Source organism: Cyanistes caeruleus, chromosome 5 (genome assembly GCF_971803275.1).
Source record: "Cyanistes caeruleus chromosome 5, bCyaCae1.hap1.1, whole genome shotgun sequence".
In the NCBI taxonomy this organism is placed as follows: Eukaryota; Metazoa; Chordata; class Aves; order Passeriformes; family Paridae; genus Cyanistes; species Cyanistes caeruleus.
In genome coordinates, this window is record NC_141705.1 from 56,406,938 (window position 1) to 56,423,923 (window position 16,986).

Here is a 16,986-nt window from a genome sequence, read left to right on the forward strand (position 1 = left end):
GGATGTGGCCATCTGTCGATCTGCAGAAATTAAGTTGTACTAAGTTTTAGCTTCCTTCCCTGCTTAATTAGCCATAATCAACTTGAGTTTTTCTTTTTGCAAGATTTTATTACGGAATAAAAGGTTCTCCTGTGGATTTTGTGCTTTTAACTTCAAAATGTAGCATGTGTGATGGAAAGTGTATTCCTGTTCCGCTTGTGATCAATAAGTGTTTTTACAGCAGAATAATCACAGGAGGCAACACAGAGAACAGAGTTCTAGGGAATTTGCTTAAATGCTTGAACATTCAAAGTGACTTTGTATCAAATTTTCTTTCTTTACAGTTTGGAAAGTGACAGGGGGAAGGAAGTATGTTTGTAAAGGATCACAGAGATGTTTTGAAGAGGAATTCTTTGAAAGGAAGTGAAATTTTCAGTGCAGGCACCAACACATGATTTGGTCTCATCTAAGCATCCTCTTTCAAGTATTTTCCTTTGCTCTCCTTCATTTTTCATTTTGAAAACCTAAGCAGATGCTGGTACCTAGGAAAGTATTTTTGAATTCCCCAGCACTGGCTGAACAGCCCTTCAGAGAAGCTTTTGATGAGACTGATTGCACTCCATGTCTGTGTAGAAACAAGGAGACCCCCAACCCACAGCCATTCCTACAGACTAAGGCTGCTGTATGCCGCTTGTTGCCTTTGGGCAGGGTAGAATTAGAATTGGAATTTCGCTCTGTGTGAATGCATAAAACAGCAGCAAACTAAATGTTTTTGTTTTTGGAGAGGAAGCTGCAAAGGGAAAGTGGTTTTGAACTGGAGGCTAATTGCTTTGTGTCTGATAGATGGACCACAAAGTCTGAGGAGGTTCTGCGGCATGTGGGAGAAGCGACTCTACTTTCAGTATGATGGGGAACTGTTCTTTGCCTGGCAGCTGCTGGCTGTTCCATAAAATACTTGAAGAAATAAAGTGCTGTGCTTACCTGGGGTTTCTGCTCAGCTCTTGGGAGTGCAGCTGTGCCTCTAGAGGGGCTGTGCCACCTAAAAACACCCTGTATTTGAGGGCAGCCTCCCTCTCTCCTCGTGGTGAATGCCTGGGTACACTCCAGAGGGACTCAGCAGTTCAGCTTGGACAAGTGTCATTCTGTGTCCCTGTCAGAAGACATAATGTGGGAAACATTACAAGAGCTGGCTCTCACCCAGACTTAGTGATCCTCACCAGTTCTAGCTGTGCCACTGATACTGAGAGTCTTTCTAAGATACCAGAATCACTTTTCCAAAAAAAAAAAAAAATCACTCAGGATTTGGCAGCTTTCATGTACAACATGAAAGGAGATTGTGCAGTTCTCTCTGTATTTTGAATAGGTGATGAATCTTGGTGATGCATGTAGTAATCTCCCTGGCAAATATTCCTCTCTTACTGACTTCTGTCTTAACATGTTGGTTTTTTTTTTTTTCCTGTTCTTATAAAAATAACTTTTGCCATATATGCTGTACAGTTTTAGGACAGTTGCTTGCTATGTCTGTGTTTAGCACACTTAACAAAAAAATACTTCATACCCTCCATATGGAAATAACATTATCAGTGAATGGTAACCTGTCAGTGAATTAATTACCTTTCTTTTGAATGTTTCAAGTTAGTCTAAGCATAAGGCAGAATTTTAAAGAATCTGCCATAATTTGGCATTCAACAGTTATGTAGATTCTAACGCAACTAGAGAATCTTGTTAAACTTCAGTGAAATCTCTTTGTCCAACTCCTAGCTAACATTAGCATGCTCTTCTATTGTTCTGTGAGGACATCAGAAAGTTGTAGCAGCTTCTATAGAGTCGCCTCAGTTTACAATGCACATGGTGTTCATAAGAACAGTAAACTTTTCAAGGGAGTGCTGATGATAGTTAAATTCCTGCCTTCTGTTTTGTCAGTATTAGGTATTTGTATGTCATCATTAGGTCCTTATCCTCAGCTTACAACTTTCTCTTTTTAAGGCTCTGTGTTTCATGAGTGGGCAGTGATTACATGGAGATAGATGCTGTCTCTTCAGTATTAGCTAAGAATGTCTGCTGAATGTGTGGCTTTGTTGGTTAATGCATTGTTGTTGTCCAGGTTTTCAGTGATGGATTTTTTGTTGCCTTTCCCGTTATCAGACGTGGAATCCCTTCACTGATGCACAGAAATTTGCCAATAATTGGGTACTGAAATCAGAAATGCCTGCTGGTAACCACTCAAGTTTGTCGTGCAGTCATGACTTTACCATGTTGTGGTCTTTGTTTCAAAATACCGTGTTTTGTAACTTTTTGTTTCTTTCCAACCAGAAAAATCAAACATCTTTTTTCTGCTTAATTGTAGTTTACTTCATAGATTTACTGATACTTCTTAACAAGAAAATGGTTTGTAGATACTCACTTGTCCTTTAAAAAAGAGTACTTCGAAATACACTGGATTTCTCCTTGCAAGTACTTCCTGTTAGTGCACTCTGCCAGAAATGGCACCCAAGTGATTTTTGTGTGAAAACGCCATTCTGTGGTATATGGGCTCCAGCTGTCAAGGCAAAGGTATAGACCTACCCAGATTAGAAGTAAATTCACTCCGGGATCATTCTGTGCTCATTGATGAGGGTGGAAATGCAGACCATATTATGGACATGTCTGTGTCATAAATGGAGCAGAACAAGGCTGAAATGAGGTTTCTGTTCATCCTGCTCTATTGCAGGGTATGGAGATGTACAGAATACTGAGTTCTGTTTGTCCTTAGCAGATAACTGGTGTTTGATGGCTCTTTCCACAGGAAAGCTGTGCTTGAATATGACATTTCAGGCAAATGTCTAAAGGACTGGAGAGTTAAGCTGATAATTCATTAAGCAGCACACTTTTGTTTGAGTCAATATTGAATTGATGTCCTAAAATAGTGCTAAGAGGCACAGTGTTCCTGGAGATGGATGATTTTAGATGAGCTGTGGAAAAAATGTCCTGAACTGATGACTGAAATCTCCTGCTACTTTAGATAAGCAAGGTTGTCTTAGGCTGAGACTCAACACTCTATTAGGTAATTGTTTTTGGCATATGTCAATTAGCCCACATGCTTTATTGAATAATTTATTCTTGATTTATTTACTGAACTGCTAAAACATGAATTTGCATTATTAAATAAGTGATGCTTCAATAAAATTACATGTATGCATAATATATATTTGCTCATTTAGGATATTTGCATCCTTTGGGTTTTGTTTCTATGCCACAAAGAGTTTGTTTTGGTTTTGTTTATCTGTGTTCAAATTTGCAGTCAGATATGAGCTAAAAGGACTGGCTGCTGTGTGGAGAAATGAGGTATTTCTGTGTTTAGATTTAAACTCAGTGCAGACTGGAGAGCACCATGTCCAGAAGAAGGGAGGAGTATGGTCAGTTCCTGGTGGAGAAGAAAAACTGCTTTTCTTGGAAAGACATTATCTTTTTTTGTCTGATTACAAAATGATTGTCTGTAAAATTAGAAGGCATGCAATGTTTTCTGTGTTTGGGGCAGATCACTCTACTTGTGAGTAGGCCAATGTATGAAACAGAATTTTAAAGACTACCTCAAGTTATGGCTTAGCCACAGTTCACTGTCCTGGGATACTGGATAGTTCTCTCTTGATGAAAGTTTTTTTTTTTTGGCTGGTCTCTCTGAAGAAATACCACATTAATTTAGCTGTTTTGTACTGAGTTAATTCCCCACCTTTTTGTTGTACAGACAAGAGCATGTTTAGACTGATAAAAGAGCATCTCGATTTTTATCTGCTGAAGGCTCAGGACATTCCATATTCATGAGGAACGGAGGGCTTAATGAATGGATGCTGAGAGCTGGAGAGCTTAATGAGTAAATGCTGAGAGCTGAAGTGAGCATGTGCTTTGAATGTTGTTCTTGTTAGTCTCTGAGGACAACCTTGCTCTGACATCCTAACCTGCTGGCTTTGCAGCCTGAAGTTCACATGCCAATGTATATATATATATGTATATATAGGTAAGTCCTGCCACTCTTAGGGTGAATTTATGCTTGAGGACTTCCATATTGATCCTTCCTTTCTTAAAATCATCAGAAGTTTTAATTTCCTGCTAGATCAAATGCCATACAAATATGTGCTGTGGACCTGACCTTTCAGAAAAATCCATTTCAGGTTGAGTGTTTGCAGTTCAGTGCAATTCATGAGGAGAGACTGAAGAGCAAATAAAGAATTTGGTAGCACAGGGCAGTCATTTCCCCAGAACCAAAAGCTCCAGGATCTTGTTTTTTCCCAAAACAGGGTCCTAACAGTCAAATTCTTTTAAAGCATTTTTCACATGTTGGACTGTGACTACACCAGCAAATGCAAGGGGCTTTTCCCCCCTCTTTCCTTAGAAGCAGAGATATGTTTGTGGAGACTTCCTCTAAAGTCAGCTTGGAGGTCAGCCAAATTTCAGATAACATAATGGTCATTTTGGTGTCTAACTTGAGATACTTCAAAGAAGGTTCTTACTCTCAAATGGCAATAATTTATCTTCAAGATGTGTCATGTAGGGCAGAGAAAATAAGGTGCTGTAATAATTTGAATTTATGCTTTTCTCTTAGATTGAATTAGTTACAGCAGGTAACAGTGAAGTTGTCCACGTGTTTCTGCACTACCACTAATGTGTCTGACTGACATTGTGACCCTCAAACTCCTCCCTTCACAGGTCATTGAAAAACTCATGTTCTTCTTTCTCTGCTGTTTATTCTAGGAGGTCCCAAACAAGTTCTGCTGTCTGATAAGAACAAAGCTATTGTTCAGAAAGCAAATCTCTCTTGTTCCTGTCCCCAGGCAACAAGCCCTGACAATTTGATATGTTTTGTGTGTACAAGTTTTAACTAAAAAAGCCCCACAGTAGGTTGTTAATAGCTTGTGGCACTAGGCAAAACTCTGCTTTATTTTTTCTTTCTTTAACTCAGAATTTCAGAGGAAAGCTCTTTGTGGTTGAAGTTTTGGAAATAGGGCACTGTAACAGTGCTGTATATTTTATATAGAGAAGTGCAGCATGCAATGTTTGTTTTTTTTTCTCTAACTGAATCAATATTTTATATGTCTCAAGTCCTAGTAGTAATAAAGGATATAGAGGAATGGATTTCTTATGGCCAGTCTCTGGGTTTTTGTTTACTTATGCTTTTCCTATTTTTCTATCCAAAAAAAAAAAAAAAAAAGCCCACATGAAATTCCATTGCAAGAGGCAGTGTGTGTGCTCAGGGGCTGTAAAGTGTAGAGCTGTGATGGGGTCCACACTGATTGATGGACTTCTATTAAAACCCGTAAACAAACTGCACTGTGTGGTATGCCCTGAGCAAGAAGAAAGATGAGATTTTTTTCAAGTGAGAATGGCACTGGAAAAGGGCAAGATAAAAAAAGTAAACTCTGTTGGCAGCAACATCTTAGAGACAGGGAATGGTAGGGAAGGGGAGCAGACTCTATAAAATAGGTACCACTTGGTGATCTGTGGCTGAGGATAAAGTGGAGGACTGTGAAATCTGTTTGAAGCATAGCAGAAGTTCAAATTAGGAATAAAGGAAGGGCAGCAAAAGTAGGGGGGAAGAATGAGACATGCCAGAAAAGATTAAAGGGCTCTGAAAAAATTGGAGCTCTCATATTGTGCAGTGGATGATTTGAATTCACATCTCTTTTCCTCATTAATGATCTCTTTCTCACACAATTATAACTGTTGATGAGCAAGCATCACAGTTCTTTGGTCAGGTATTTAAGCAATAATTACAGCTATGCAAACGCAAAATGCTTAAACATGGCACTGCTTCTATGCTTTTATTGTACAAAACACTGAATTTACTCTTACAGACTGACTGTGCTGTGGTTGTAGCCCTGCAGCACAGGAGAGACCTACCTGTACAGAGTGTTCATTGTATTACACATGAGGAATTCATTTCCTGAGCCTGATTTCAGGTATCTGACAGCAGCTGATTCATGAAAACAGCTCATTCTGTTGAAAAAGCCCTGCTGTCTTCCAGGCATTCTGCAAGTGGGGAAATTGTCCTAGAGCACAATGCCCACCAGGGAATCTACTTGTGTTAGCAATCTTTTGCCACTTAGCACTGAAATTAGGCTTCAGCTTTTATGTTGAAAACCTAATGTGCCCCCTTCAAAAAAATATACCCATAGTTTAGAACACTGCTGTTGCAGATTATTAACGCAAAAGATTGGCTGGTTACAAGCAAGAGAAAATTATATATGTACTGAAGTATTTAAAAAGCAGTATCCTCATTACTGACTTGTTCACAGTTACTTGATTCCCTTTCTAGGAAAATGTATTAATTCTTTGTGAAGAGAGAACTTTAATATGGCACTTGATGTGGCTTGCTAGTAAAAAATGGTGATTTTGATAGCTCTCTATTTCAAAGCTGAGATTTCTCAGTGGTGGTGCCATCAGTCAGTTAAAGCACAAGTATTTCTCCAGCCACGACTCTGCCCCTTAGATCCTTGGCTAAGGAACCTTGAGCCAAACAATTACAGCACATAGAACAGGGTGGTCCTGGGAAATTTGAATTGGAATTGTAGTCTGTAGATCTCCCTCAACCCAATCTATTACCTGTCATCAAGGCTTTAGAGGTAATGCAAGTGTGTAGTATTCTTCTCATGACACGAGTTTTTGCATGATTGTTAAGGACTTGGTTGTCCAGACTTCCTTTTTTGTAGTAAAGAAAAAGAGGGCAGTGACTTGAACTTAGGCTATGCACTCCTTTCTTCGTTCTCAGATGAACCAAGAGGGAAGCCTGTAAACTCTTGGACAAGTTTTACACAGTCAGGAAGAATAGGATATTCTTCCAGGCATATGCAGAAGAAACTTTTTAGAATTATAAATAAACAAACAAAAATACAGGAAAAAAACCCCAAACACACAGAGAGCAAGTTTCAAGTAGCTTTGTCTCTTTTGGTTTTCAAATTGGTCATGTGAGATGCAGCAGTTGCTCAGCCTTTAACACAGATTGTCACTCGCTATGAAGAAAAGTTCTAAATGAATCCTGCATGCAACGAGACATTAAAATCTCATTAAAATACAATTCCATTTTGAAGCTTGGCTCCTTTGTCTTTGCTCAGCCTAAGCTCCAACCAAGTTTTTTGCAGTTAGGGTTTTCCACTGTCCCAGCTGGGGTTAACATAAAACATTTTACTTTATTTTAGACTAAAAAAAGCCATTTTGGAACATCTACCAGTTCAATGGCAGTTTGAAGGATAAATTGTCCCATATCAGCTCAGTGCAGGAACCTGAATCATCCTGAAAGAAGCCATGTGTGATTTTCATCACACTCAAAAGTGCGCAGGGTTCATGAATGGGAGTGACCAGTAGAATAGTTCTTACATTTCATTAAAGCTGGGCTCTTTTGGAACTTATCATTAAGTTTAACAGCTGTGATGGAGTTCCTTGTCTCGCTTGAGGATGGATGGATCCCATAGTTTCCTACTTTGGTATAAGGAAGACAGACATGTGGATTTGAATTGTAGCACATCAGTGTTTTATGTCAGAACTGTACTTAAAGCAGCAGTGCCTAATACTGTTTTACTATCAAGGTTGGGTAACCAGAATTTCTGGGTTTTAATTATACAAGGAGTTTCATTAGGAAAAAAGTTATTCATCTTGTTCTCTGATATTCTGTCTCCACAATTTGCTGAGATGATTTCTGCTTCAGATTAAAATGTTTGAATACAAATGCTTTAAAATGAAAGTTGATGAAGAAAATCCAGGTGGGTTTTTCTAGAGACACAGAGTAAGTTTGTCAATTAGTGTACAGTTCATTTGTACCAATGGGGAAGATTTAAGAATGCAAAGTGTAGTGGAAGAGCCGTGAATTTTATCATAATTATTGGTGTTTTGCTTGTGAAGAAATACTAACTGGAGTCCTGATCAGGAATGATAAGTCACACAGTCTTATCATCCACCTGAACAGAGAAGAGTGTGCTGTGAGGTGCTGAGTAGCCAGGAGTTTCTGTTTGAGTACTCTATGGAGGTGCATTTAGTGTATTCATCTGAAACACCAGAAGGCTAAAAGTTTACTATGTAGTGTTTTCCCACAAACAAATATGAAGCATCCAAGCAGGAGGATGTTTCTAAGGAAAACCCAGTGAGTTCTATTGTAAGGCCAGTCTGCCTTTCATATTCATTCAGTTCCCAAGCTGAAGAGAGTATGGATTTCAGAAACTGTGGCTAAGAGAAATGCGCAAAGGGGGTAGGAAACTGTTTCACTTTGAAATTTGTCCCAAATTTTAATTTTTTTGTTGTTGTTGTTTGTTTAGTTTTGTTTTTTTTGTTTAGAATGTGAATGTTCTTGTGAGGTTGGGCATAACGTTCTCAGCTCAGAAAAATCGGATTAATCCTAGTTTTTTGATGTTCCTCCTGGGAGAAAATTCTCTCTTAAACAGTTGGTATGAATTTAATCCTTTCACATTCCATTCTCAAGAAATGCTGGAGCCACTGCTCACAGGAAATCCAAGATACTTTTAAAAGGACAAAGGCAATATTTCATGCAGAGTTCAGCCCGGGTACATCCAGGTAAAGGAAAGGTGTTGGCTTAGACAGGAAGAGTCTGCAGGGTAGTAAAAACACCTTTCAGGACTGAATGCCATTTTCCCCTGCAGAGTGGATTCCCACAGGAATCAGCCTCTCTGTATTTTAATTGTAGTTTGGGAGTTTTTTTGTTTTTTCTTTCTGGATGCTGGCAAGAGTTCTTAAAATCTCTTGCTGGTACTGGGGGTACCAGCAGCATCAGTCTCTGTGTCACCGAGCCCCTGAGCAGGCAGGACAGAGCACCGGGCACCTTGTATGGGTGTTACGGACAGATTCCTTCAATAAATAAGGGTTCATTTCTGCTGCTGCCAAGAAAATAAAGCGGATTACAGTCTGGTTAGGGCTACAGGAGTAACATTATGTGATGGTACATTGTAGTTCTTTGACTCCAAACAGTGTAGATCCAATTACTTTTGGCCGTTTCCAGAGGCTGGAATGTACGGGATATACATATCAGTTGTACAAACAGCAGCTTTTCATCTCAAACATGCCAGAGTCAGCTTCTTTGGTCAGGTGGTCTGGGTTCTGCTCCTTACAGCTCCTGTGACACCTGCAAAGTAACAAAGGGAAAAAAGACGGGGAAAAAAGTGGAGTTTGTATTCCAGCCTCTTGAGTTGGCTGTTCACAACCAGGCCACATCACACAGGCTTAGGCATTTCTTGGTCTGCGAACGCAGGCATGGAAATTTGAGAAGGCATAATCTGAAGCTAGAAAACAATATAGGTAAAATAGGTTATGGTTTGCACACGGGAAAGAGTATGGATTCACATCTGCAATGTGACTTCATGCTGAGCACCATTTTCAAGTTGATGTCCTTAGTGCTGCTATCTGTGGTATGAATAGATGTTTGATTTTTGGAGATTGTGATCGACTCATGCTTCAGTGTAATCTTTAATAATTTTAATACAAAAGTTATAAAAGGAAAAAAGAGTGGAAGTAGATACTCCAGACAATGTATTTCACATGTGTCCTGCAGATCTACTGAAGATTCAAAAGGTCCTAATTCTAATTCTGTTTTTCTGATATTTCTTATCTGAGATGACTTCATTTCTTCTTGTCTCATCTTGTAAATTTTACATTTAAAATACAGTCTCATAAAAATTAATGTTTGTGGTAAAACATAAATCCAAGTGCTGTTGTGTCCCAAAAAATATTTTAATGAGGCTTTAGTTAATGAATAATACCTCCATTAACACACAAGTAGGAGAACCCTGCAAGATCAAATATTGTGTTGTGAAAGAAAGGGATATGAATTACAAAGTAGATCCAAAATCGTTGTAAAATGATGAAGCTCTTTCTGTTAGGAAAGCTTCACTTTCTCATAACAAGGTAATGTAACCAAACATTATGCTTTCCTTCTCTGCAAAATCAGGCTGATTGTGTATTGGCTCACTGGGTGTTTTACCTGAGCTAAAGTACTGCTTTGGAATTCACACTGTAAATAAGCTGGCTAGGCTTCTGGGATTAATCCACTCTATCTGGAGAACACCCTCCAATTGTCATAACATGATAACTTGGTAAATACTGCATCATCTGCTAAGCAAATATTACATAATCTGTTTCATTTAAATATGCAGGCTATTAAAAAAATATGGATCAATCTGGCAGCACCTGGGAGGACCATCACATGTTGTATTTTTTGTTGTCTCTTCAGTGAAAAAAATCAAGTCACCACTTTTTTTTTTTTTAGTCCTGGATCTGATATATATTATGTTTATGCATGTTTTTTGGTTTTTTTGTGTTGCACCTTGCAGGATCCTAGTCCACTGAAATGAAAAGGAGCTACAGTGCAATATAATAAGATAAATAATTTTTTCAGGTTTTATAAGCCACAGAAAGAACTCAAATGTAGTGCATTTTTTTTCTCTATACTGTATTTATTACTGTAATATTTAATAGGGGTGAGACTACATTGAGGTTTTATGCTTCTGTCCTTATTTTTTGGTCTTTCTAGGGTGAGAACTGTAGACAGTATGTAAATTAGGCCTGTTGAAGTAAACTGAGTGGGGTATCACGTCTCCTTTTTGTCCTTGAATGAGAGATCTGTCCTTGTTTTGGTCAAAATGGCTATGTAAAAGGTAAAAATGGGGAGCAAATTGCCAGGGCCTGTCTGTGTTTTCTTTGGGACAGGGTTGAAGAGGAGTGATAATGTCTGGGATTTTGATGCTTCCCTGTCTCTATACCTTTATTCTCCATGGTAAAAAGAATGGAACATGACACAGAAGTAAGACCCGTGTTTTGTACTGATTTGGGCAAGTCACTGAAAATATTTTAGAAAAAAAATAGAAAACTAATCTTGATATTTCTCTAGTATTCTGTGACACAACATAGGTTCATCCTTACTATATCTTAGGAAGAAAAAAGTACTCTTTAGACTTTCAAACTGCGATATGGTCTGAAATGTACTGTAGTTCAGGTTGTTGCATCATTTATTTCAATACCTTTTTGGGGAACATGGGGTGTACGAATGGCTGAGCTTTGTAGAAAACAGGAATCTCTGTTTACCTCCAAGTTAAAATTTAAGTTTTGAATAATGATGCAATCCTTAAGAATAAATTTTGCAGTAGAATCTGCCATTGTCTGGCTTTTGCATTCACCAAATTTCAGTTAAGTGCCTTTTACAGTTGTGCGTCCTACTTCTGTAAGGTGTGGTCTACAGGAGTAGATTAATTCAGAATACTTGTGCCTGGATTTTCTAGTCCTTAATAAATTTCTCTTTAGAAACCTAGCTGTTTCAATGCCCAGCACTAAGCATGGCACTCTTCCAGGAGCAGTATTCCTGCGATACTGAGCAGAAGTACTTTAGATATCCCTAGGATAAAAAATGGGAATATAAGAAGCTGGAAAGATGTGAATGCAGGACTGACAGGATTTCTAGGTGCATTGCATTTGTGTGTGAAGTACTTGTGTATGCCCTCGGCTCAGTGAAAGGGCGTCGAAATGCCACTCATTTTCTGAGTTTGGCATTCTGCAGTGCTGGAAAAGGTGGTTTGAATCCCCAGTGCCCTTGCAGTAACCTTCTGGTACCTTTGGTATCTTTTAGAATGAAGATGAAACTGTACAAGTCTGAAAACATGGAGCTGTGTCAAGCCAAGTTCTGGTTTTGACCTTCTTAGTGTGGGCCCATCCTTTAAAGAAAGGATGGGAAGGCAGTGTGTTCCCTTTTAATCTAATCCTCATCAGACCCAAACAAGGCAGTGGGTTGTACCATGTCATCTGCCTTCTCCTTAGAGAGTCACAGCAACACTTGGGTGTATCAAGTGTTACTGCCCTGAATGTGGTGCAGTGCGCTCCTGAAAATAAGAATGGAGTCATCCCCACTTGTTCAAAGCATCATTATCAGTCTCTGCATTTATTCTCTCCATCGTGGTACAGTAACTGCTGCAAAATTTCCAGTGCATGTATCAAGTTACAGATTAGTGCAGGCCCCTGTGGTTCTTGGAACAGCATGAGGCTGTTTTTGTTTACTGATGACATTTATCCTCTCATTTCCTTTTGGAAGCATGACAGCTTCTCACTGTCTCATGGGGAATGTACTTACAGGACCTTCTTTTCATGCCATGTCTGACAGCAAGCACTGCACTGCACAGTATCCATGTCTGCTAGCTATGGAGCCGCTGCTGGTGCTTCCAGCAGTCAGACTGGCAGGAGCTTGGCTGGGCACAGAAGCAAAAGGGTTTCTAAGTGCAATTATCTTGTCTTGCAGGAGGAGACCGAGAGCGGATGACAGCTAATCATGAGACGTACCTACTCATGGCGAGCACGCAGAATGACATGGAGGATTGGGTGAAATCCATCCGCAGGGTTATATGGGCACCGTTCGGAGGAGGTGAGTCACTGAGGGAACATGCAGTGCTCACAGATACACTCTTGAGAAAAGACTCACAGGCGTTCTTCTGTTATCTCTGAGTCACAGACAGAGTTTGAAGTGAAGAGGAGAATGGTCTAGATCTTTCCAGAAAAGTGGAGTAAACATGTTTCCATTCAGAGGGCTCAATTAAAAGACTTTGAACTGTCTGGAGCCACTTCCCTTGATGAGGATAGCGCACGATAGCGTCAGGGGAAGTTTTCACAGAATATTGGTCTTGTATGAAATCAGCTATCCTGAAGGGAGAGGCAAGGTAGTTCATTTGGTCACCAGCTGAAAAACCATCCATGGTGTTTCTTAAATGCCTGTTTGAAAAGCTGTCAGCAGTTCTTCTGCCAGTGACAGTTAAGACCAGTAATAGCATTATATAAAGCTGTGCCTCAGAATATTAGCAACTAACAGTGTGGGAATTTGATTGGCATCTCCAGTGATTTCAGTAGTACTCTACTAAAATTTATCATTGGGAGTCTAGTTGTCTTCTTAAAAAGCTCTCTTACGTCCAATGGGCTGCAAATTGTTGTAATTTTTATCATTACTATTCTGGTGATAATATCTATATTATAATACAAGTATGACTGATACACTTGTACAAAATGTCTGTATATTAATGTCAGTCTGTTCCTTGGAGCTCTCAAATCTCTATGTCTGAGGACAGAAAGATTTTCCTACAGTGGAAGACCACCTGTATTGCAGCATATGATTATTCTTGTCTGCAAGTTGCTGGAAAAAAGTCAGGAGATCAGGATTGTCTGTGCTGTTTCATGATCAAGTGGTGCAGTTATCACTGAAAACTCTTTTTGCTGACTTCTTTCTCTTAGCTGCTGGGTAGAACAGAGGAGGAGGGAGAGACTAATGGAAATTTTAAAGAAAACTTTTCTTGGAAACCACTCATCTTCCTTTGTGCTTTATTCAGGTTACACAGCATTTAGGAGAGGACTTTGACCTCACTGGTGGGCTCCACCGAGGGACTTGGTCAGCTAGGGCCTGCCTGGCATCTCTGAAACATGACTGCCTTCTCCTTGGCTTCTCCTGAGGAAATGTGCCTTGAAAAGATGGTGCAAAGCAGTCATATCACTGGTATCTGGCCCTTTATGTTAAATAAGATGGCACAGTCCTGAATCTGGGAATGTAGGTCTTAAAATCCTTAAAAAAAAAAGAAAAAACATACCAAAAAATCCCAAAACTCACAAAGTGAAAGTCTTGTCTTCAAACACATGAACTGCTACAGGTATATGGAGTTGGTTTGGGAAAGGGAAGTTAAGAGCATCACAGTCTTCTCTAATTGGGCTAGGTAAGAAACCTGGCTTTTTATATAGCACAAAGATTACCCATCCCCAGCTTTCTCACAGTAGGCCTCGTGTTGAGCTCCTGAGCATTCTCCTACTCCAGTCCAGTAGCAGCCTAAGCTGCTGTGGCAGTAACAAATTTGGAGGCTTAGCAGAAGTGGATTTTTCAAAGAGTATCTGTGGATTTTTGCGCTTGGCTTCCTGCACCACAGTATCTTTCTGTGGCAGATAATAAGGAAAGGCAGCCTTGCTGTTCTTCTGCAAGTGGAGGTGTCTCTATGTGTCACAGGCAGAGAGCTGCGATTAGGTGAAACTAAATTCTAGCCCAAGTCAATGAACAGAGGGTTACAAATAGAAACCAAATCTCTCAAGTCCTGACCCTGTGCTTTCTTCACCAGCTCCTCATTTGCTTTTATAGGGCAAGAGCTATTTCTGATTTGCAGCTGGGAATCCTTCCAGCCACCAAGAAAATTCTCAGGATACCATCATTGTTGTAGCAATGTTTAACACCAGTTACTGCGGGAAGCACCTCACTGAGGATTTTGCTTGCTGATTTGCATAAAACTAGAGGGGTGCGATCCTTGCATTACCTTTTCAATTCATTTGCAGTTAAAACACTTAGAAGTATGTTCTTATTTTTCTTTTTGGGTTTCTTGAGCAAGTATACTGATTCAGGGTTGTTTGTATTGGGAAGCAAACAGTTAACTCGCTGGAAAACACAAAAAATAGCTGGAACATAATTGAGGGTGTAGTGTTCAAGGAGAACATAGGCATATATGATAACAAGGCAAAGGCAGTATCATGGGATGTGTCACCGTTAAGAACGGAGTTTCCAAAATGTCCCCCATTTTATTAACTGCTTGATAGTCAGGGCCATCTTAACAAGTATAAATAAATCCTGTTAACTGTTGTCTAGTTATGAATGACCAGACATGCTCGTGTTTTTAATATCCTTTGCTGCATGGATGTTGCTACAGCTGCTGCAAAAATCCGACTCTTCTTAAGACAGGCACTTCTGACTTAAGACGTCTTAAGTCATCTGTAGATGATGACATCTTACGATCTGTAGCTGCTGAAGTTAAAAATGGTTTTACATATTATAATAGCTGTAAAAAAGATACAGAAAAGTTGCAATCACATGATGATGATTAGCCAGAAACAAGTAATTACTTGCAACACAAAATTATTTCAGATGGCTAATTAATCAAAACACTGTTTTGATATCAGCTTCCTGAATTTCAGTACTTAATGGTAAACCACAATAGCCTGGTGTGACACATGTCAAGTGCCACTTCGAATAACATGTGAATTTTCTGGTTCTTTTAAGCATTGTAAGTAAGCTGTGTGCATGTGTGTGCAGCGGATATGTACAAGCTTTGCTGAGGCTCTAATATGTAAAGTTTGTCTGGCAGTGGGAGAGGACTCCTGGTACAAGAGCGAGGAGCTCTGTAAATAATTAACCTTATCATTAAATTCTTATTTGTTAACCTGTGCTAGAAGGAGAAGGGGAGGGGGGCAGATGGGAATCTGCTAAACTCATCAGAAACAGGTTGTTTTTTGCACCAGAAGAATAAGGTGACCGTGGAAAGAAAAATCCGAAAGGGAAAAGAAATGTAAATGAGGCAGGGCATGCAATGCCTGTTTGCACATGAAATTCCCTTCCTGATTAGATTAAAAAGGCAATTTTTTACAGAGCCTGCAACTAAGAGGGGGGGAGGGAGGAGGCGAGAAGAAGGAGCCGTGAGCCTTTTAGCAGGGGTAGCAGTGTAAGGTCTGGCACCTCCTGCAGGAGCCAGGCACAGCCCGCTCGCTTTCCCAGCCGCCGCACATGACAGGCGCCTGAAGTCAACTCAAAGTCACCCGAGGAGACGCGAACCTGCGCTGCGGCTGCTGCACGCAGGCGGGGAGCAGCACGGCCCCGCTGCCAGCCCCGCTGCCAGCCCTGCCGTGGGGCCGGCCAGCCTCCAGAGCATCCCCGCTGCGGGCACGGGCTCCTCAGCAGCTCCCGGGATCCTGCCCGCAGGGATGCGCCGCTGCCGCATCTGACGCGCCGCTCCCGGGAGGGCTCCTGCTAGTTGGAAGGCGATAAAACAAGCGAGAAGCCCATGAGAGCGTCACAGGAGGAGCTGGCCGTATAAAAGGACTTTTGAGAGGGATCTGCTATGGACAAAGAGCCTTTCGGGAGAAGGGACTGTTATTTATGCTTCTCGGTTGCATAAATAAAGGGTGCCAGCGAGGAGCGTTGTATCCTGAAGGATCCTTCCGTGGCCTTTTTGGTATTGTTCTTCTCTTTCCCCTTGCACACCACACAGTGCTGAGCTTTTGCTGTGGAATTAAGAGTCTCTGCCACTCAGCCTCCTGTTCCAGCCGGGAGGAAGAGGTCTTTCTCCCCCTCCGTCTGTGCAGGCACTTCTCTTTGACTGGAAGATACATCTTTTTGCTGAAACTCTTTTGTTGTGACATTGCATAACAGGCAGTTGTCTCACTGCAGGAAATAAAAGAAAGGAAAGGAAATAGATGGAAGGAAATTGTTCCCCAAAGCAAAACTGAAGCAGAGAAGAGAACATCGAAATCGTTTCAAGCCCTACCCAAGATCTAGAAGACCACGAATCTCCTAGCTCCAGAGGAAAATACACTATTATAAAAACTCCTCAGCAGTCGGTAACGATGAGTAATCGTGGTGTTCTGTCTGGATGCTGCTGGTAAAGGAGAGCTTTGGAGGGACGTGGGGGCTCTGGCCTGTATGATGCCTGAAGACAGAAATGCTGGAGTCCGCAGCCCAGGTGCCTTAGCAGCAGCTCCCTTCATCCCTAAAACTACTTACAGGAGAATTAAGCGGTGCTTTAGTTTCCGCAAAGGTAGGTCTGTTCTGTCGCTGTGTTCTGCTGTGCTGGTGAAGCCGAGGCTTCTGAGAAGTCAAGGGGGCTCTGTATGCAGGGGCAGATGAGAACACCGAAACAAAAGGCATTAAACAATGCAGATGCCAACATTCCACGAATGATTTATTTACTCCTTTGTTCATTTATTTGTAGCTGGCAAGCGGATACTGTCTCCTCTCCATGATAGCCCGTGAATGCAGGAATGAGGTGGAATGAGACAAGATTATTGCAGTGCCTCTGAGCAGAATTGAGTGAGAACACTGAGGCAATTAGACCTGTGATGCTCTGAGTTGCCTATTTGGCAGAACATCGGAAAAAAGAGTTTCTGTTTGCATTTTGTCTATGTGGAAGGAGGGAGGGAGGGAGAAGAGAGGGAGCAAAGCAAGGTGATAAATGTTTATCTGTGCAGAAGCTCGAGTCCTTG

The 16,986-nt window shown here is 40.7% G+C and overlaps 1 protein-coding gene across 13 annotated transcripts in view; it reads left to right on the forward strand.

The window, feature by feature from the left end:
* ARHGAP24 (Rho GTPase activating protein 24) overlaps nt 1–16,986 on the forward strand; it is a 215,123-nt gene that overhangs the window by 172,881 nt on the left and 25,256 nt on the right. For 12 of the 13 annotated variants that reach the window (XM_086889240.1, XM_086889242.1, XM_023926245.2 and 9 more), the window contains one exon: nt 12,236–12,358. In XM_086889240.1, coding sequence (XP_086745366.1) covers nt 12,236–12,358 — 123 coding nt within the window. Of the gene's footprint in view, nt 1–12,235; nt 12,359–14,557; nt 16,542–16,986 lie in introns of those variants that run through there. The other variant, XM_023926247.2, reaches the window with a different exon arrangement.